Source organism: Apis cerana, linkage group LG11, assembly GCF_029169275.1.
Source record: "Apis cerana isolate GH-2021 linkage group LG11, AcerK_1.0, whole genome shotgun sequence".
Lineage (NCBI taxonomy): Eukaryota > Metazoa > Arthropoda > Insecta > Hymenoptera > Apidae > Apis > Apis cerana.
The window spans coordinates 4,988,171-5,012,659 of record NC_083862.1 but is presented as its reverse complement, the minus strand read 5'-3'; the positions used below and the strand labels follow the sequence as shown (position 1 = coordinate 5,012,659).

General features: G+C 20.0%; 1 protein-coding gene across 4 annotated transcripts in view; it reads left to right on the top strand.

The window, feature by feature from the left end:
- Positions 1-19,314, top strand: part of LOC108001549 (protein rhomboid) — a 273,352-nt gene extending 254,038 nt beyond the window's left edge. For all 4 annotated transcript variants that reach the window (XM_062081488.1, XM_062081489.1, XM_062081485.1 and 1 more), the window contains 2 exons: positions 6,843-6,998; positions 10,156-19,314. In XM_062081488.1, coding sequence (XP_061937472.1) covers positions 6,843-6,998; positions 10,156-10,397 — 398 coding nt within the window. In that variant the 3' untranslated portion in view covers positions 10,398-19,314. The remainder of the gene's footprint in view (positions 1-6,842; positions 6,999-10,155) is intronic.
- The last annotated feature ends 5,175 nt before the right edge of the window (positions 19,315-24,489 follow it).

The window sequence follows — 24,489 nt, the reverse complement described above, 5'->3', positions numbered from 1 at the left end:
TTTTTATTTTTTTTTTTAAATCATTAATACAATAACGAATTAAATGTGCTTACGCATGTAAATTATTGCATTTTCATGCTTATTATATTATATGTTTTATTATATGCTTCATTCATTTCGAAATAATTTCTTTTTTATTTATATAAAAAAAATTATATAAAAAGATATATGAAATGTATGATTTTTTTTTATTTAATATCAGAAAATATATCATTATCTAAAATAGTGATGTATTTATATCAAACAAATAAATATTCGTTCTTTTTTTTACTTCAGCAAAATTCAAACGGATATTCTTTTATTATTTATTAAAAATTAATATTTTTGCTCATGTAATCTGAATAAGAAAATTCCAAAGAAAACTTCAATCTTTTAAAAGAGTTTTTAAAATAAAAGTATTTTAAAAAGAATAAATATATTTAATAAACGAATACTTATTATGTTTTTATTAATTACTATTTATTAATTACGAATTTTTATTAATTACTAAATATTATAAATATCATAAATTATATTATAAATATTATAAATATATTTATAATTATTTAAATAGTGTTCTTATAGAAAATAGAAATTAAATGTTATTTAATTATTGAATAATATTGGTAAGTGAATAAATATTAACTTACACAATTAAAATTTAATATTAAAAGAATCTATTTAATATATAATAAATAATAAATATATAACAAATATACATTTTTAATCAATAATATGAAGTCATTATTTAAATCAATAAAACACGAAAATTGATACTTTATTTTGTTTAGAAATATGTTCTATGTTTAGAGAGTGTTCTAAACAAAAGTAGCTTTCTTAATGTTTTTTAAAATATAAATTATTAGAATTATTATTTAGAAAAAAATATTGATTTTTAACTAATTAATATTTATATAATATTATTATATAATTTACATAATTTATGTAATATTATTATATATATATATATATATACACAATGTTTTCATAGAATTTAACTACACTCTTAACTTTTTTTATAATTAATACTTGCATCTGTTGTATATATTCCAAATAAAAAGAGATATAAGAGATATTATTACAAAAAAAATAAAAAGACGCGAAATTATAAAAATTTTTTAATAATAATAAATCTTTTAATAATAAACTTTAATCGAAAAATAAAATTAATATGTAACTCTACTGATTAAGAATTTTTCTTTCATTTAGTTCTATATAACGATACAAATTAATATTCTTTCATCGTTATTTACAAGTAAACAGAATGACATCCCAACAAAATTCAAAGCAACATGCAGGATGTTAAAATTTTATTTTTAATAATGTAATAAATATATAAAAAAAGTTTTTTATCTTGAAATTATTAAATATGAATAAAAAAATATAAAAAATAAAACAATTCAAATAATATTTTTTAGTTACTGTTTAGTGACGTTGAAATAGAATTTCACATGAAAAAATTAATGCAATAATTATTGAGATTCAAATTTCACGAACAAAGATAAGCAGTTTTTATAGAAGCAAGTGTTGTCTCATGAATGTACAGGTTGTGGATTCCGACCATCTCATCTCACGGGATTTGACTAGAATGACTGCTATGGCAACTTAATTTTAATAAAGTTATCTATATTCAGATGTAGCATGATAACGCACCGTATATTAAAACCATTGTTATTACTATTTTATCATTATTAACTGTAGTGTTAAGTATCTGTTGATTAATGATAATGATCTATTTTGAATTTTAATATTATGATAAAAAGTTAAAATTAATATTTATTTATTATATATCTATTTTATATACAATTTTTTAATGCTCATTAACGTGGAGCATTTAACTTTTTTAAAATACAAATTTGGAATTATAAAAAAATTAAATCAATCATTCTATTATTATGTCACATTATTGTGTCACATAAATAATATTATTATTTTATTACATTTCTTTCTATTTTTGATTAATTTGAAATTTTTCATAAGAAAATAAATAGAAGGATTTTTGTATTTTGAATGAATATCTGACAAATTAAAACCGAGTATAATAGAAAAAAATTATTTAAAATAACGACTTTAATAATATATGTATTTCAAAATTTTTTAAATCGATGAACACAAGTACAATTTATATATTGTTACAAATCATAATCAAAATGTTTAAATAATATTTCTTTCATATTTCAGTTTTATCTTGTAATATAAAAAAAAATTTATATTATGCAATACAAATTTTTCATTATAACATTATTTAAAAACAAATTTAATATTGTTATGTAATAAAATAGTTCAAGAAATTTCAATCTAAAAGAACTTTCAATCCAATTTATATTATAGTTGTAATTTATACAAAACTATATTCTGTTGAATTGCTAAATTTATCTCAAAGTAATAATTCACTGAACTGAAATAAAATCATTTTGTCTAGACTTACAGTTAAATAAGCAAGCAATACTTTCTTTAAAAAAAAAAGTTAATTCATTAGTGGTTATTTCATCATTTTCTCCTTTTTGTAAAATTATATTTTTAAAACTAAATTCTTTCAACGATTTGCAATTTCTGTTTTTACATTCAATTCCATAATGGATTACACATAGCAACAGAAATGTTCAATAATTCAATATAAACGATCCCGCTTTCTAAAAATAAAGTTTCCCAACATTCGAATTCTCCGATGGCACAATTTTTTCAATGAATATAAACTAATTCCTAAAGTATCAAATTTCTTGAATTATAAATTAATTCGCTTGAATTTTATTATAAATTAAGCGATTCATTATAGAATAACTAATTTGGTTAAATATGGATGATAACCAGTTTGATTTCAAACTACGTTTCCTTGCTGCAGAAACACATATCCGATTTCTAACTGAGGGAAACTCTATGCTTAGATAGTTTACAAGGTTTATGATGGTGAGTAGCATTACCCTATGGAACTTCCAAAACGATACAGGTCACTCGTTAATTACCGCTGCATGTAATATAGTCTTGACTGAAACATGAATAATGCTGCTTAAATTAATAATACAGTAAATAATTTTATAATTGGATTTGAAAGTTATTTCATAATATGATAAAATAGATTATCACGAATATTATGATATATATAAATCTATAGAAAAGATAACTTAATTTTATGAAATTATTATAGAATATAAATAGAAAAATGCTTATTTCAAAACTTTTCAGAATCGAATTTTTTTTTGATAGTAAAAAAAAATTTTTTTTATCAGGCTTTAATAATCATTTATTGCTCTATTCTTGTAAAGAAGACATAAAATTACGATAATACATTAAAATTTAAAATTAATTTTATCGAAAATATTTAAATTATCATTAGATTTATTCATTAGATTTATCATTAAATTATCATTAAATTATCATTATTATTAATAACTAATAAAAGTTACATATAAATAATATCGAAGTATAAATAATCTATAAAACGATTAAATTCAATTAATTCTATTGTGAAAAATTTTATAATTATATACAAAATAATAAGAATATCATTTAAAATAATTCATTATATAATATATTAATATAATATGTATAATATTCATAAAAATGTGATATCTTTGGAAGGTGGATTCTAAACATCAAAACGATGAAAAAAGTTGACATATGTTAAATATATACACATATATTTGATAAAGTTTAATTAAAGTTATAAATATTTTAAGTTTATATTAGATAAAGCGAGAATACTCAGACGAATGCACGGCAGTACCATATTGTAATATCGCTTACGTAGCGGAATTCCTTAATGAAAGTAAATATATTAATTTATTTTTTATATATAATTGATTATTTCAAATGAATTTCAATATAATGCAATATAAGGAATTACATAATACGTATATAATATACATATTATATAACTCCTTATTTAACAAAAACTTATCTTGGATAATCTTGGATATCTTGGATTTTAGTAAATTTCAGAATATTAACATATACATCAATTTATATATAAATCCATAGATATATCATTTTATGGTACAAACATATTATTTAAATTCATAGCTAAATTGTTATATGACACTCAAACTGTCTACTTACTAAAATCCATAGGAGTAAATCAAAACATTCCCATAAGTTTACACATAAATTTGCTTATTTCCACATATACAAAAAAATCACTAATGAATCAATTTGAAATTAACAGATCAATTGAAGTTTCAGTTGAAAAATCTTTATCTCTCCCATTTGAAATCAATGTTTTTTATTCCGATATGAGATTCGATATAAGTCAAAATTGAATATCTATATTTTAATGTTATACTAAATCACTATAAATTTTATATCCATTAAATTATATCCAAAATCATATAAACATTGTACTTTTCTTTTTCACATTATTATTGCATATTAGATATTCTTTTTTATTCATTTTTTTATTATTATATATTCACATTAATTTCTTTAAATAAAATTATTTCAATTATTATTTATTATTGTGCAATTTAATTTTATATGAAAATTATTTAATTAAAATTTTATTTTAAACAAATATTTAAATATGTATTATTTCATCAAACTTCACAATACAACAACGTATTATTGAAATAGCGTTACCAATAATTGAATGCTGATTGTAAACATTAGAAAAAGAGACTTAATAGAAAGAAAAAAAAAAAGTAATAATATTCCAATTCGAATATTATATTTATATGTATTAAATATAAGAATACAAAATTTTAGGTCAACAATCTTTCCCATTGCTAAGATAATGTTGCTTTGTTCTCAGTTTAATTTGTAATATATATCAAAAATAAAAATTAGAAATAAAAAAAAATTAATAAATTTATAATATTTCTTCGAACATATATAAAAAAAACAATTACAATATATATAGATATATGATTCATATTATTAATATCCAGATCGACTATTTTCTTTAAAGAATAAAAAATATTGAGTGCAAATGAAATAAAAATAAAGATTTGTCAGTGATTTGATTGGATATTTAATAATCTTAAATTCAAATTGATTCAAGTATCATTAGTATTTCGGACTTTCTTGTACATGTAAAAATAATTAAAAAAGAAATTTTTCATATAAAAATATAAACAATTTTTTTAATTCAAAATTTTTTTAATTAGAAGTTTTGATTTGTTGATCTATAGATTTCGATAAATGGCAAGTTGAATGAAATATAATAATTCATCTATGATTTTAAATAAAATATTATATCTATGATCATGCTGTAATTCCAAATATTGTGGAATTTGTTACAATTTCTGTGAGATAAATTTCTGTTAAATAACAAAATATATAGATTTCAATTTGCATAATTAAAATTTTTTTTAAATGATATAAAAATGTTGCACAGTTTCATTATACGATATTTATGTACGTTATATATTATCTTACATTGAAATTCATTTGAAATATATATTATGTATATAAAAAAATATCAATGTATTTATTTTCATTGAGAAATTCTGCTACAAGACATTGCAATATAATTCTGCCGCGCACTCAGCTGAACATTTTCGCTCTATCTAATAACAAATGAATTAAAATTCTTATAACTCGTTCATTAAGGACATATATATGTACGAATTTTTTTCATCGTTTTGATATTTAAAATCCACCCTCCAAAGAATGCGTCCCATATTTTTATAAATACTTTATATAATTATATGTTATATGTTATATGTTATATAAAAAGATATTTTGATAAAATGTATTGTATTTAAAAACTGATTAAATAATTATTAATTTTTTCTTCTTCATATTTTTAGAAATATTAAAATAACTTTGAATTTTTTGAGACTAAATATTTTTTAATATCAAATTAGTATCAATATCAATGACTACATAGTATTATTTTGTATTATCTATATGTTTATTTTCATTATTATTCATTATTTTCATTAAATCATTATTAAGATCATATTTATTAACATTTGCATAATTCAATTCTTTATAAATTTTTTTCCTTTTTCTTTCTTTTTCTTCATTTTTTTCTGATTTCGAAAATTTTTCTGTTTGAATAATCTTGACGAAAGAATATACAATCATATAACTATATTGTTATTTTCATTATCATGAGTTATCACTATATTCATTCCGAATTCGTGAATTTTCTAATAATAATACTTAAAGAAATAAAGAATATTTTATGATATCAATAACTTTTGAATAATAGAATTACATAAAAGTTCGTATCGAAAATTGCGCTAATTCTCGAATAATTTATATTATATATAATTTACATTATATTTCGATTACATTTCTTTAAAAGTTTCCTTTTTTCCTAATAATTCTAAAAAGAATTATTTTTTACATTTAATTAAAATTTTATATAGCTATTACATTCCTTATATTCCCTAGAATTGTCGTAAAAATTTTTAAAGATTTTGATTTGGCAAAGAAATTTCATTTTCTACAAAATGATTCTTCATTGTTATGCAGAATAACATTTAAGAGAAATTTAATTAAAATGTTTCACATTCGTGTCTAAAACTTAAAATATTATAAAATAAAATAATGTTATTTTCTAACATCAAAATATTTTAATCTTAATAATTAAAGTTATTTTAATGAAATATATTATTAATTTATTCAAAGAAAGAGAATTTAATTTTAGGATAATGATAATAATGAAAATTAATTAAAATATTATATTAATATATAAAGAACGAAATTTAAAAAAAAATAACAATAAAAAGTTGTGAGACAATTCACAATTTATAATATAATCAATTTACAATATCGTTATCTTTAATAATTGTAAAAATATATGTAATTCAATATTATTGTTCTTAACTTGTAACATTCCAGCGTTGTAAATAATATTATATCATAATTTATATGAATTAGAAATACAGGATTACAAAAATTTGTTTTATTATGTTCAGGTTCCTTGGGTACTTCAGTGTTTGATACGGACGTGTATCTTGTCGGCGCCAGTGGAGGTGTTTATGCTCTTCTTGCAGCTCATCTAGCAAACGTTCTTCTCAACTATAATAACATGGAATTCGGCATTGTTCGATTAATAGGCATTTTCGTAATTGGTAAGATTTAGAAAATTAGATAAATTTTTTAAATTATTTCTTTTATATTTATGAAATTCAGATGTTAGGATTTTAATCCTTTGTACTTTACTATTTACGATAATACTAATCATAAAAATTGTTTATTTGCTTTATTTTCATTAATAATTATAAAATAAAAATGTATAATAATATAATATATTATAATATATACATAATATATATAAATAATATATATAAATAATATACATAAATATAAATCATAAATTCACAATTTTTATAATCATTTTTTTTTAAATCTAAAATTTGATTTTAAAGAGTTTCATTGCAAAAATATATTAAAGATACTGATCAAAATTTTTGATGTGCAAAGAATTAAACTTTTCATTAAAAATTCATTAAAAAATTAAAAACAATTATACATATAATATGTTTAAAGGTTTAAAAATTAAAGATTTTATAATTAAATTAATATACATTTATATTCCCACATTAAAGGATTATTAATATATATTAAGATATATTATAATTATACATTAAGATATAATTTTTATACTTTTTTTTAAAATATATTTTATATATTTTATATATCATTTGAAAAAATATTTTTATGACGATTTTTATTTTTATTTTTTATTTCGTTTCATTTTGATCATAATTTAAGTAATCATTTATTATTCACTAATTATTAATAATAATTATTATTAAAAGTTAATTATTAATAAAAGTTAATTATTATTAATAAAAAGTTATAAAATAATTTTTTAAGATTTAAAATCTATGTTAAATTAAACATTAAATATTTTAAAATTACATTATAATTTTAAAATTACATTATAATATATTATAATTTTTATATAATTTTATATTTAATTTAATCCAATTTTTATTCAACAATATATGTATTATTATTTTACATATACAAAAATTTACTTATTAAGTAAACTATAAATATTTTATTATATTATTTTAATTAAAAATACATAAAATATATTTTATTTTATTAATTTTATTATTTTTATTATATTCAAATTTATTTTTTAATTCAATTGTGTGGATATTTTTATATTGCTTTATCTTTTCCACATATTGTTGCAATAAAATAGAATTTAAAAAAAAACAACAAATGCAATATGAGCTCTTTTTTTCTTTATCTTATCGTTAAAATAAAGTAAATAAATTGTTAAGCAGTAATTATTTATATCATGATCGAAAAGACATGACAGAAAAGTTATCATATATAGAATTTCATATGCAAGTAATAAATAATAAAAATAAATAAATATTTTCAATTCATAATTAATTATGATTTTATCATTTTAAAAATATTTCTTCATTTTAAAAAAACATATTAATATGTTTGCAATCATTAATATAAAGTTATATATTTTATTTTATTATTTTCGATCTTATAAAAACAATAATTATATAAAACTGATAATAAATTTCTAAATCGTATTAATATTTAATGTATTTAATACAGATAAATATATGAATGTTCTATTAATTTTATGTAATAAAATTATTTTTAATTTTTAATTTTAATTTAATATAAATATTGATCATTTAATTTAATTTTATACATTTTTCCATCAAGTTTTTTAATTAATTAATAATTAATATCTTGGAAATAAATAATTCTTGATAATTATAAAAATTATAAATATTTGACCGTACAATATATATACCGTATAATAATTTGACATAATTTATTAATTTTAAATATATATATATATAAATATAATTTCATTATTTTCTTGCCTATATTATTGTCTGAATAATGCTATTATTATTATGGGACATTTATAAATGGGACAATATGTATTTATATTTTTATATTTTAATTTTTTATATAAAATAAATATAAATTATCATTTTTTGTATATTATTGAAGTACAATATCTATAGTTTTCATTTAATTATAACTATTAAAAAACAACATTACAAGAATGGATAAAATTTTTATTTATCTAATATATTATAAAACAAATTAATGTATAATTTATTATATACTAATATTTGTTATACAATTTAATATACATACGTTAAAGTTTCTTATATATTAGAAATGTTTCTTAATATTCAATATTGTTAATAATCAATGCTGGGATATATAGCATATAATTGATATTGACCCGTAATATTAAAACTCCGAAAAAATTATATATAGTGAAATATTAATAATTAGTAATTCTCAACTTCTATGCATATCGTTGTGTTAAAGTCGAAATTATTGAACAACTTCGAATATATATACAAATAGGGTGATGTTACTGCTCGAAGGACCACTTATTATCGACTGTATTCACTATATTATGAATTCTGAACGAATGGTGAATATTTTGACTCTGCGGCTAACTATAATGATTCTAAATTTTTTTTTTTTTTGATGTACATTGTATCGTTATCGAATTCTATCTGTTCTCACTTATATTTCTATATCAATTCTATTACAAGACTATTGCAACCCTGGATTTTTCCTCTAATCCTTGCTTTTTGAAGAAAAATAGAAAGAAGATTGGAGGGATTGATGGTCGCGCTGGAGAACAGCCTCGCAAGATCGCATCGCAGCGTGTGAGAGTCAAAACTTTCGTATTCGCTCCCACGTGGTCCATCGCATGACATACAAATATGGCTCGTAAAGTAGCCATTAATGTGATGTCTTTGTTTAAATTAGAGATTTGAAAAACATTAGGAAACCATACCCATTCATAAATTATTGTCAGATTATTGACGGTACTCGAACTAAAAAACAGGTCATGTTACCTGACCGTTTCACAAACCTTAATATGTTGAATCTAAAATTCAAAAATTCTAGTCTATCACTAGTCGAATTATTTCTTTACACAGAAATTTATTAAAATATAACTATAAAATATAACATTTCTTATCTCTAACAATCCTATTGCATATCTTAAAAATATGTTACGCATTTAATTAAGAAAAAAATTATTAAAAATTGAAATAAATTAATTCGTTTATTATGCAATTTATTATATATATATATATGCTACTGTTTCTCACATATCACATAATTAATAATATTAATATAGATAGTATATTATAAATGTTAATGACAAATAATACATCAATAATAATTTAAGAATAACTTAAAAATATATCATATATCATAACATTTAATAAACAAATTTAATAAAGAAATGATTTCTATTTTCAGCAAGTGCCGACGTGGGATTCGCGATTTATGACAGATATGCGGCTGAGCAAATGGGTCCTCCTGTTTCGTATGTGGCACATCTGACCGGTGCATTAGCAGGTCTCACGATCGGTTTGCTGGTGCTGAAGAACTTCGAACAACGTCTCCATGAGCAACTTCTCTGGTGGGTGGCGCTTGGTGTCTATGCGGCCTGTACAATCTTTGCAATTATGTACAATCTCATGCATCCAGATTATCCATGACGCGAGGTCAGCTTCGCGTATGGACAACCGCGAAATTCGTAACGCGAAGCTGACTAATATCAAATTCTAATACAGAAGAAATTAAAGAAAAAAAAAGATGCAGAAGACTAGATGGAAGACGAATAATTGAAGAAATAATCGAAATAAATATCGGCGAAGATTCATAGGAATAAATTTTAAATTATTAAAAAGGTTTTGAAAAGAAGAAAAAGAAGAGTGAAAAGAAAAAATCTCGATTCCATAGCGATTGCAACATGAAGTGAAAAGAGACGAAAAAACGTGTTGTATAAGGTGAATTGAAATAATTTATGAATTGAAGTGAACTAAAAATAAACAACGGAAAAGTTTGTTTTTGTGAGTCTGAAATGTGAAAGAGAACAATTATTATACTTAAGAAGATTTGAGAAAAGTTTAGGAAATGGATAAGTGATTATGTTAATTGAAAAAGAATATGTTAGTAACGTGAGATGTGATGTCAAAAAATTTTTCAAATAAACTGTATAATAAAGTGAATGTATGGAGAATGCAACAAAGATTAAAAAGTTTTTCGTAAGGAATACAGTAATACAGAAACAAAGAGAAAATAATTTTCTAATTGCTGGCATACATATAAAATTTTTAAAACTAATATTAAAATTCAAAGAAAGTCGAGGATTTAATATTTTAGCTACTTTGATCATATTTAATTATCAGTACAAACTGAAAGAACAAAAAAAAAACAAATGTTCCAAGAATCGTGACACATAATACTTTTTCAGTCATAGAAAAATAAACTTGTTGAATATAATAATTGTAATTACTATGAGAGAAGAAAAAAGAAGAAGCGAAGAAAAAGAGCAGACGATCCCTCGTAAACATATAAAATTAATTCCAAAGAATTAAAAAATGTTTAAAAAACACAGCAAAGAGAAATTGATTAAAATTAATTAAAATTATTCATTAATTCCATATATCGTATAATTTTTATATATTTTCTAAAAAAATTTTCAAAATGAAATCAAGCAAATCAATTAAAAAAGAAGACAAATGTAAAAATTATAAATATTAATCGATCGTTGATCCCTTCCCCTCAAGTGCTATCATTTTTTATTTTCTCAATAAAAAACCAAAGATTCGAAATACCTCTGTTCCATTTTCGGAACTCACATGTCATTTAAGTGCGATTACTACGAAACGCGCATTCCGTTGGATAATATAAAGAAATAAAAAAGAACGGAAAAAAAAAAGAAAGAAGAACAAGATTAAAAATCTGTCCATTTAGAAGGGGAAGTGGATTGCAAGATAAGAAATGCGATTTTTGTCTTCAGCTTATTTTCTCTCTCTCGACTCTTTTAAGGCGCGAAGAAACCAAAGAATCCTAAACCAAGAACCTCCTTTGTCCTTTTTAATTTCATCTTTTGAACGAATGACAGGCGAAAAACAATGGAGATAAAGGCAAAAGATATGTATAAGAATCCCTCATAATGTCAAAAAAAAACAAGGTATAGATACAAAATATAGATACAAAAATAGAAGAAATTGAAAGAAGAATTTACGGAAGCAATCATTCATATGAAACAATTCGAAAACGAAAGAAAAATAGTCTTTTATTATTATAGAACGATTGATCGAAGGATTAATTGGAAAAGATTGTCAGAAATAGAACGTCATGTAAAATAGAGGAAAATAAAAAATTAAAGAATTGAATATTTTTTGGTAATAATTCTCTTTATAATAAATAAGTTATTTATATCAATTGTTTTCAGAAATGCTCATAAAAAATTATAAATTCGTTGATAATGAATATCTGATACGAAAAGCATTATTGTGTTCATCCATTGATAAGAAAATAATCGAAGAACATAGCAATCAGAAAAATATTATATAAAAATATTATTATAAAAATTAATGATGAAATTTTTGATAAAACGATCAACGATTTATAAAAATATACATTGACAAATGAGGGAATAATGAAGTGACATCTATGAAAAACATTAAAACATAAATAATTATAACTAAAACTATGAAAAACATTTAAAAATTATCGCGCTGCCTTCGTTTATCTTCAGGGTATACACTGTGTAACTATCACGAAATATTGTATTCGTTAAACAAGATGCTTTTTCTAATAATACAAACTGCTCGATCGCTATGCTTCTTCGATCGATCATGAATCGTTCATTATTATCACCAGCGAGGTGCAATCAATGCTTATCTCCTCTACCGCGTGGCCGAACGAGCAATCGATCCACGCTCTAATCTGTATACCATTGTAAATAATTCTGTACATATATGGAGATGACGGGAATTACACGTACCGTTATGTATGTAGTGTGTATATGTATGCGTGTGCAAAAATGAAGCGAGAATAATATTAAGCGTGTTGGACCGAAGAAAATCTTGGTCGATTGTGCGGTCTAGTCTGATAATCGCGAGATTGTGTGGTTGTTCGTATTAAAACTAAGGAAAAAACAAAAGAAGAACAAACGTATTTTGAATTCAGTTCTACACATTAGAATAGTTTTCTTCATAAAACTTCTTGAGTCCATTTGAGAACAATATTTTTGCGAATCTCTCTCGAGATTTTTACTTTCAAATAAATTCGTGTTTTAATATTTGCTCGAGAGAAAACGAAACTACAAAGAAAAGATTTCTGCGATTTTTGAAGAATTATTATAGTGATTTTTTCGATCACTTTTTTCGTGTTCGTTAAAAGTATAACTTAGTATGACAATTTTGGAAAAAATACATTACATCAAAATAAATAAATCACGGCAAAATTTTGTTTAAAAAAGCATTACCTTATTTGAAGAAGTATCAAATAGCGAACATGAAAAAATTTACATAAATAATTCTTCGTTCAAACGAAAAGACGAGACAAATGTTCATCATTTTGATTTTTGCGAGTTCTCCACAAAACGGATGTGTTCATTCTATGAAGATTGTAATTAAATTGCAAATAGTTGTAGATTGCGTTTTGGTTTACAAGTTGTATCGTGGATTTTTGTTAAACGGAGACACGTATTCTCCAAGTTTTCTCATAACTTATTTGCTTATTCTTGTTTTTTGTCTCGCGAATATTGTCATAACGATTATAAAAGTATATTTATATAAATATTTTCTCATCGATGAAAATGTATATTTCAGTCGCGATTTCAGTCTCCTCAAATCCATTTAATATTCGTTAATCCTCGTCTTCTTTTTCTCTTCTTTTTTTCTTCTTTCAATCGTCTTTTTTACATATAATTTTTTTATTTTTATTCCACAATTTATTTTCTTTTCATATCAAATTATATAATTGCTATAATTGTTGAAAATTTTCAAACAAGATAATACACAATCAAAAATCACTTTCCAATGACATTGCTTTGTTGGGTTCGTCAAAAGTAATTATTTGCACAAATTTTACAAGAAGAAAAGAACGAAAGAAAGAAAGAAAGAAGAGCAAATTTATACCAAAAAGTCGATGGTGAAAAGACGAATGAATTTAAATCGAGAGTGATTAACGATGCTAGTCAGTTAATAGCGACACCAAGTAAGACATTGTTGAACAACATTCTTTTCGTCTTGAAAGAAGTAACTCGAAAATTTACAACATGGTAATTAAGATTTCTGATATGTTTCTTATGGTCACTTATGCTTACAAATCATTTCAACTAATAAAATAACAACTGTTAAGAAAATCTGATGATCAAATATTAATCTTCACAATAATAACAATTAATAACTTCCAACCATTTATTTTTCTTTAATTAATTTTTGTAATTTTTTTGATTAAGAAATAGATAGCATAATTTTTGAATGATAAAATTAATCTATAGAAACTCTTGTTTCATTCTGAAAAATAGTCAATATTATAATTAATATTCTAATATTATTCTATATTTTCTGGAATGATTTAATCAACGTAATTATTACTGTTAAAATTATAATCATTAATAATAACTATTCATTATAATGATCGTCTAGTAATCAAATTTTAATTATTTTATTTATTGAAAATTTTATTTTTTTATTTTTAAAAATTTCTATTAAATTTCTATTATCAAATTTCTGTTTCATGCAATCTATATTTCTATTGTTTATTTGATTAATTAATTTGATCATTACTTTGGAATGAGTTTATATTTTATTTTCAATTCAATCGTATCAGTTTTTTTTTTCACTTATCTGTATATTGCATTATTAAATTGTATAAAATAACAAAATAATCATCATAGATCAATAATTATTTCAATAACATAATTAAAAAGAAGAAAATTTCAAGAATTATAAAAAATTCAAATTAATTAAGGAATTAAATAAAAATTGAATAAAATTATAATTTTCAATATGTTTGTTTTCTTCAGATTTTCTTAATAAAAGTAAAATGTTAAAAAAATTAATATAAAAGTAATCATAAATAATGTCAAAAATGAATGAAAAAAAAACATAAAAATTTCATTATACATTATAACAATTATCATTATATCAATTCTTACGAAAAAAAGCAATTATTTCAGAAATTCTCAAAAAATATCGAATATCATTTATTTCAATCAATCTAAAATGCATTAGCATAGCAAATTTGATTTTGAATTGATTTGAAATGATTTTGAAAGTTATCTCTATAATTATAATATCTTCGACCGGTAAATTTGCATTTATTTATTTAAAAGAATCGCGCTCAAAGTGTTTGTTATCGCGAGATGGAAAAATTATGCTCGCGAAATAGCGTAATTTCTTTAGCAATAATTAATATGTGACGATAAGAGGAGTTTAAATATTAAATTATATAAACGTTATATTCGTTAAATAATTTGTAAGTTATTTGTCAATTGTAAAAATACGTGTTTATATCGAAGAAGCTTAAGTGTCAACAACAATAGATCTTCAATTCTTCTCATTTCTTCTCCCTTCAAAATAATTACAAATTCGATTAAAAGAAGGGAAATCGTTGAATGTACGTTATTTTTTTTTTGCGCGCGCGTTTTATTTATTTATTTATTTATTTATTATTTTGTTTTATTAAATAGTAATCGAGCATTTGATGTACAACGATTTGATTTAATATTGATAAAAATCTGCAAATATAACATCATTGAATTTGTTTGTATACAGAAGAATTATCTAAATTTCGTATTTCTTATGACATGAAAATATAAATCATTTATTATAGTTTATTATAAACGACTTTTCTATATATATCATAAAATATTTCTGTATTTGAGAATCAGAATAATTCCAATTTTTTTTTATCTTTTGTCAATAAAATAAAATAATCATATATTCTTTTTATATAAAATCGATTTAATTTTTCGATTTAAAATTGATGATTAGTAAATATATTTACAATTTATATGTTAATTCTCTACAATAAAAATTTTGTTTATTTATAAAAACAAAGTCTTATATATAAACTATTAATTTTCTTTACTTCGAAATTGGATATACATAGATAAATAGATTATTTATCTATAAATTGATATACTAATAAAATATAATAATAATAAAATGTGAGACAAGAAATAAAATAAAATAAATATATAAACATATAAATAACTATTAAAGGATGCTATAAAATATAAAAAGTTATGAATAAGAATTAGCATCAATTTTATTATAAAAATTCAAAATCTATAAATCTATAAATCTATAAAAATCTATATTAAGATTCTAAATTCATATTATTAAATCTTTTTATTTAATAAGTAAATCTTATTATTATTATTTTCTTAGAAAAGTAAAGAAAAGTTAATAAAATAGATTAGTTTTGCTCTCAGAAATACATGACATATAGAAATATATGAGTTTTGCTCACAATGTATAATAGATTTACTCACCAAATACAGATATATTTGTATAATAGATTTTAAATAGAATATATTTTTATATTACTTTAAATTTGGACAATTTATGAAAAAGAAATGTTTTGTATACAAAATTTGTAAAAAATATATAAAATATAAAATACTGTATGTTGTATGAAATGTAAAATATAATATATTTCCTTTGTTTGATTTTATTTTAACATTTTAAAATAATTTATTTTCAATGTAAATTTCTATCTTTTCTTTAAAATTTATTTAAAATTTATTGTACAAATAAATATCATTATTATGAAGACATTCTTTATATACAAACTATAATAAATGTTTCAAATTTTCATATATAATAATGAAAAGTCTTTTTCTTCAATTTAATTTTTAGTATATATATCCATGTTATTTCACGTAATTTAATTCTACATGTTTTAATTTATCTGTATATTATAATCTATGTAATTTTTGTATTACAATTTTTGTAGTTATCTTGAAATTTGTAAAACTATATTTTCGTTTTACGAATTAGTATTCATGTTTTAAAAATTAAAATAAAAATACATAATATATATATATATATATATATTAAATATAACATTTTATATATAGCATTTTATGAAATACACATAAAATACACTAAAAATTACTAAAAATTACACGGATTACAAATATATACTTCCGCTTAAAAATCTTAGATAATTCTATTAATTTCAAATTTAGAAAGAAGAAGAAGAATCTTTAATAAATATAAAAAAATATTGCTTAATTTAATAATTTATAATATTAAGGAAAGATTAAAAATTTGCATTAAACACGAACAATATTTGAATATATTCATGACATATATAAAAAAATATTAAAAAATAATTTTGATAAAATTTAATATTTTTATTTAAGATTTTTGAGCAACATAATACATATTCAAAAAATAAATAATCTTTTCGTGTACAAAATAACAAATTCATAGATAAAATGATGTTATATTAATGTGAATAACTGTATATATATATATACTAGTTTATCCCAAAGCTTTCATTTCGTTTAGTTCTCGACACTTGAGCAGTTTCGAAATTACACATATTATTGAAATTTATGCACGCGAATACAAGTATTATTTCTTGTTTAATTTTTATTACCATGGTGGGCATTGGTTCCAATTCTGCTTTTAATCAATGGCAATTTCGAATACTCCCTATCTTAAAATAATAGAGGAAACGTATTTTGAGGAGCAATCTTTCACAAATGATTAACGAGCAGAATTAATATTTTTTTCATAAGAAACCTAGATTTTAAGTTAATTTTTGATGAACTCGATGTTTCAATGGATGAATCAAATTGTATCTTCCGTGAACAACGTCTATTTTCTGTACCGCTATTTTTAAAAATAGAAATTTTAACAGAATACACGTCTCAAAGTCGTGCAATTGAAATCGAGTCTTTGCGATCAACAAAGTAAGAAAAGTTAATTGAATGCAGTGATTATTAAAATAATTGTAGAACAAATGAAAATATCGAGCAGCGAAGCTGAATTTTCGATTAAATCAAACATTTGTTATTATATACATAGAATTTCACTTCAAAACTGAGTTTGATAATATTTATTTGATAATACAGAAAGAAATTCTCAAAGAATTAATGATAATTTTTACGTTATAATTTATTTATGATATATTAAATTGCTATAATTAAATTAATGAAAAACTCAAAACTCATCCAAATTTATAGATATGTACACATACACAGTTTGCAATATTCTATGAAGTATGAATACACAATATGTATTTAGATAATCTTCATAATAATCTATTGTTCGTGCATATTATATGTAAACTCTTATTTCTTCTTATTTTTATGGACATTGAAAAAAATTTATAACAAAAATAATTCTTCTCTATTTTTTGTTAAAATTATAAAAGAATATTTTAATATATTTAATTTTTATTTAATAAATTTAAATTTTCTAACAAACTATTAATTACATAATCGTAATTATTTATACTTATGTTGCAGAAGAATCATATTTAATAATCAAATTATTTGTACATAATGATGGATTTCATAATTAAAATTGGACAAAAATTATTTATGTTATAAATCTTATTCGTAAAACTAGATGAGACTTTGAAATAATAAATTGTTACAAAATTGCATCATATATAAATTAAAATAATTTTATTTGCAAATCCAATTATATCTTTTTTATTATATACAATATTATAAAAAATAAGATTTAAAAAAAATGTAATATTTAAACTTGTCTAGTCGAAAAAACAATTTGTATTGCACGTTGCTGCTCGGAAACGAATGAGAAATAATCATTTCTCTGATTTATTAAATTGTCATTGCATTAATCTAATTAGGAAGCAATTAGGAAAGCATTTTTTAAATCTATAAGTTTTTTTATCAATTTATTGTTAAATTTAGTAGCATATTCAAATTTTCCTTGCGAGTTTAAATTATAATCTGGATCTGACGATCAAAAATTATTTTGAATCAAAATAAGAATTAGAATAAAAAACAATTTCTCTCAAAAAGAGAATTTTTCTTCAAATATAAAACAAATACGCAAAGTCGTCTTTTAAAACAAAACTATGAATATATCACAATTTGAAATAATAATTTATTTAAAAGAATATTTATATCGTTAATAAATATCTTCTCATTATTTATTTATTTATATTATTGATATGTATAGTCAGTTATGAAATGTTCACAAGCCAAAGAGGCGTAGCTAGTAAAAATAAAAAGTATTATATATATCTAAAAGATTTCTTTCCGCGCGATTAATTAATATCATTTTGTAATTGTTTATTATTATTATTATTATTATTATTATCATTATCATCATCAATTTTATATAATAAATTATTCCTATTATCATCATTTAATAAACCTCGCTAGCATCATTTTCATTGAGTGTTACGTCGTTAGTCGGCTGGTTTCGTTGCATTCATACATTGAAATTTGTATGTGCAAAGTTGCCACATTTGGATTTGCTAAAGCGCTATATGATCCATTGAAAATGAAAAAAAGACAAAAAAATCTTTTGTAAATTGTATTAAAAAAACAAGAAATAGCAAAAGTTGTAAAAGAAACGCGAGAAATGTGCGAAAATAAAATTTTTGTGAAAAACATATGTAGTTTTCTTTTTGTTGACAAATATCTTGCATTTTATTAGGAATAGTGATACATATTACGAATAATGATAGGGATTTTAATTTTTTCAAATGAATTTTTTTTAACATATAGAAATAAAAAAAATATACATATAATATAAACATTTGGAATTTCATTATCTATAAATTTTATTAATTATAGTAATTTATAACTATAGCAATTGTAATTTATATAAAAAAATAAATAAGATATTTAAAATTTGTATCGCAATATTTTTGCATAAAAATCAATTATTCAAATAAAGATTATATGAACAAAAAATAATAAAACATTGAAATAATTAAATTTAATTAAATAATTTATAATATTAAAAATATATATATATTATATATATTTATATATAATAATTATATATATATATATATATATATATATAATTATTATTTAGTAATTATTTTTTTGTAGGAAATGAAATAGAGAGTGTCATATAGTTGCGATTATCGATATTTTGTTGATAATTTTCAATGATCTTTGGGATGTTATTAATAGATAGAAATAATTGAAATTTTTATTTTTTTTATTGAAAGTTATTATTAAAACATGTAACAATATTATTAATAAATTTTATAAAAATAAATATATTAGATTGGATAATTAAAAATTAAAAATATTCTAAATTCTATTTCTATATTCTATATTCTAAATTCTAACTTAATTTAAATCACTTCTATTCATAATATTGATATCTAAATAATATTTTAATTAATTATCGATCAATAATTATTAATAACATTTTTAATAATAAATTTAAACAAAAATAGAAATTCTAGTTACTTTTATCTATTATCAACATTTTAATAATATTATGAATATATTAAATTATCGATAATATATCAGTTAGAACTTTAATCATAAAAAAGCGTATACATAAAGATTAAAAAAAAATTAAAGGTAATTTAGATTATTAAAACTAAAAATAATTTAAATAAAAAATTCACAAGAAGAATTCATAAAGTGTTGAAACTAGACAAAAGCCAATAGTAAAAGCCAAGTATGTGACCACTGCTTTTTATGATTTCTACAAATACATCACAACAATAAATATTCAAAATATATAATAAACTGATTAAAAAATTATTTGCTCATCAATTTTTATGAATTTGAAATATCTTCACTAAAATTTATAGAAAAATAAAATATAAAACAATTCATAAGCAATCGAAATTGCAATGAACAAAGATACAATAATAAATAAATAATAAATAATTACAAGTAATGCAATAAACCATGAAGAATGATGCAAAATTTTTTCGCAAAATTTTTCTATCCATGAAATTTATTCTATTTGCGATTAAAAAAGATAATCTAATACAATTCTAAAAAATCAAAACGAAATTTAAACTAAAATAAAATTTTTTGTTAAGTTTATTCGAATTCGATGAATATTTCCAATAATGGTCTTGAATTTAATTTCCTACATAATTCTATAATAAATTCCACTTGAAAGTACAATACATTAATGTAAAAGAATACAGAGATATGATATAGATATACTATAAAAAATTGCAATCCTGTCAAAATTTCTAATTATCTAATGAAGATTATGCTGAAAGAGATCGATAACAATTGATAGTAATGAATAAATTAATTTGGAGAAACAATATGACAAATATCAAAAATATATATATATATTAAATAATCAAGAGTTAAAAAAAGAAATCAATAAAGGAAAATATATTTCTATTAATAATAGATGGAACAAAAAACATAACCAGGATATATTAGGCATATCAATAAGAAAAAAAATAATATACCATAAAAAAAACAAACCAGTTTGACGAAAAGAAATAAAAAAAGCAAAGAAAATTTAAAAATAATAGAAAAAAAATACTATTACTAATACAATAAATAGCAAAAATATATATATATATTTTTAGAATATATAAACAATAAAATTCTTAAATGTGAAAGAATGTTATAAAATTTAGCGAAGAAATTAATATTTAAGAAATATTTAGAATGTGAAAGAATATGAAAGAATGAAAAGAATTTATAAAAGATATAGATCATTATTAATATTTTCAAATAAAAGATATTCATATCCGATATTAAATAGTGTTTTACAGATAATGTTAAGAAAACAAAAATAGAGAAAATAAAAATAGAGAACATTAGAATTAGATTAGTAAGCAATTCTCTAGTATTAGAAGTATGAGATAATATCAAATCGAGGATTAATCCGAAAATAGATTTGAAATTATTAAGATTTGAAAAATTTCAAAAATAATATTTTAGGATTAAATTCATTTAGAAAGTTATAGAAACAAAAAAAAACTAAAGCAAATAGAATTTTAGAATAAATTGTAAAATTGTAAGTTACATAAATTATAATAAAAAAAAATTCTATTTTATTTGATATTTAGTTCATAAAAAAAAAATCTTAGAAAAAAAATCTACTTGAATTTATTTTCAAAAAGCTTTTATTTCAATATTTTTAATTAAAGTTTTTTTGAAAATACATATAAATCATTGGAGAACAAAGAGATGATTCTTATTACATATATTAATTAATGATATTTTTCTTTTATGAAGTATTGTAAATAAATAACTTTATAGTATTACAAATTTTTTTCAACATTCGTTTTATAATAATTAGATTATTATTAGATTATTATTAAATATATTAGATTAATATTTTTGCCTTATATTTTTATTCTTTTTAAAATAATTTTTAAAAATCCAATTCAATCCTAAGAAAAATTGATCCGAATCTATATTTTCAGATTTTCGCAGATCTTTTAAAATTGTTAGAATAATTTTTCACTTAAAATTACAAAATCATAGTTATAATCTTATTATAAAGCGTAAAAGATGATTAGAATAGATTGGCAAACAAATCAATAACGTAACAATAACATGGTACGAATAAAAACGATCAAATTAATTTCATCTAGTTATACTTTCAATTCAATAGTATATTTATACTTTTAGTTTTATGTTATATTTATATTCATTTATATTTTGTATATTTATATAATATTTTTTATCTCGAGCGAATTGGACAATGTATATATTTATTTGGCCATTTCCTATCTACCTACTTCTCTAAAAACAAATGAAAGATTTATTATTAAAACGAATAAAATATTTTCTATGAAATTTTTAATAGATTACACAAATACGATTTTAACACATTATTAAAACAAAGATAATAGATTAGATTTCATGTTCGATCTCTACATTTTTAAAATTTATGAATTATGGTTATGCATATATTTTAATATTTATGTAAATACAAAATTTTGATATTTGTAAAAAAGTAATAATAATGGGAATTAGCTGAAAAATTAATTCATTGCTAAAAATGATATTACTATACTATACAGTATATTATACTATACTACTATATATATTATATACTATATATATATATATATATATATATATATATATAATAAAATATATATACTACTATAGTAGATAATATATACTATGTATTATTATATATATAATATATATACAATAAGTATTTGAGATTTAAGATATTCAAATATAGAAAAAATTTAAACAAATTTTATAAATTAAAAAAAATTGTTAAATAAATTGTTAAATTATTACTACATTAATATTATTTATTATTTAATTAATATTATTTTATTATATTATTATTACATTTTATTAATATTAATTTATATTAATATTATTTTAATTTTTATTTAATATTAATTTTATTATTATAATTAATTATATTAATATTAATTTATATTCAATGGAACTGAATTGAATTGGGAAAAACAATATATAAAATATATAATTCATATTTTGTTTATTATAAGTATTTATTTTTTCTTAAATTTAAATAGCAATTCATATTCAATTTCGACTTTATAACAAACGATAATCGCAGCTAATTTGCTCGATTTTTTTATAATTAAATATTTTATTATAAAAACTAATCTATATTATTATCTAAAAACTTGATTATTAATTACATAAAGTAAAATCAATTGTTCAGAAATAAACAGATGATGGAGATTTTGGTATAAGTATTAAAAAAAGATAAATATAGTAAAATTGTAATGTAAAGAAATGAAAAATACAATATATATTATATATAAAATTCTTTTATTAATTGTAACAATAAAAAATAAATATTATATATTAAATTATTAAATATAAAAATAAAAATATTTATGTTCTTAAAACAATTCTTAAGATATATCTTTCGTATTTTTTTGCAATTAGAGGAAATCTGATTGAATTCACCAATTTTTTTAATTGTGGTATTATGATTAATCATCTAATAAGGAACAAAAATAAAAAATATTTTCGAACTTTATAACGTAAAGATAAAAATGATATAAAATAAAAAATAATATACATTTATAATAATATATAATATAATAATAATAATATACATTTATAATAAATATATATTTAGCAATGTTTTTTCAAAAAATTGAAGATATTAATAATTTATACATTAAATTTTTATATATAATCTAAAATATTAATAAGAATTTAAAATTTAATCTTATTCTTTTAGTTGATAATCAATATAAAACATTAATATTTAATAATTATTTTTATAATCATTATTGGAAATATAAAAATATTTTCATCTTATTCAAAATTTTTTTCTTATCAATTTTATTAAATCAACCTAATAATTTCTATCTATTATTCTATCTTTTGTTTATATTTAATTTTTTCTTAGATTTCTTATAGTTATTTCTACTACAAGTACTTATAATTCTAATTTCTGCATGTTTGTTCTAAAAAAAAAAAAAATACATGCATAAAAATACATAAGCATTATCAATTAAATATAATATTGTTAAAGTCGAAAATGAACGATTTTGAATATTGCACAAATGAGGTAAACTGAAGCTCGAAGGACTATTTACTACTGTAGGATTGTATATTCATTTAGATTATGAGCTCTGAGTGAACGAATAGTGATACTTTAACTCTTTACGGCTAACTATAATGATTCTAACTATATTTTGATCTATAATATATATATATATATATATATATAGTATATGTATATAGTATATATATATAGTATATACATATATATATATATATATATATATATATATATATATATATATATATACTATATACTATACAATATACAATATATGGTCGTCGAATTCTGTTTAGTTTTCTATTTCTATTCCAATTCA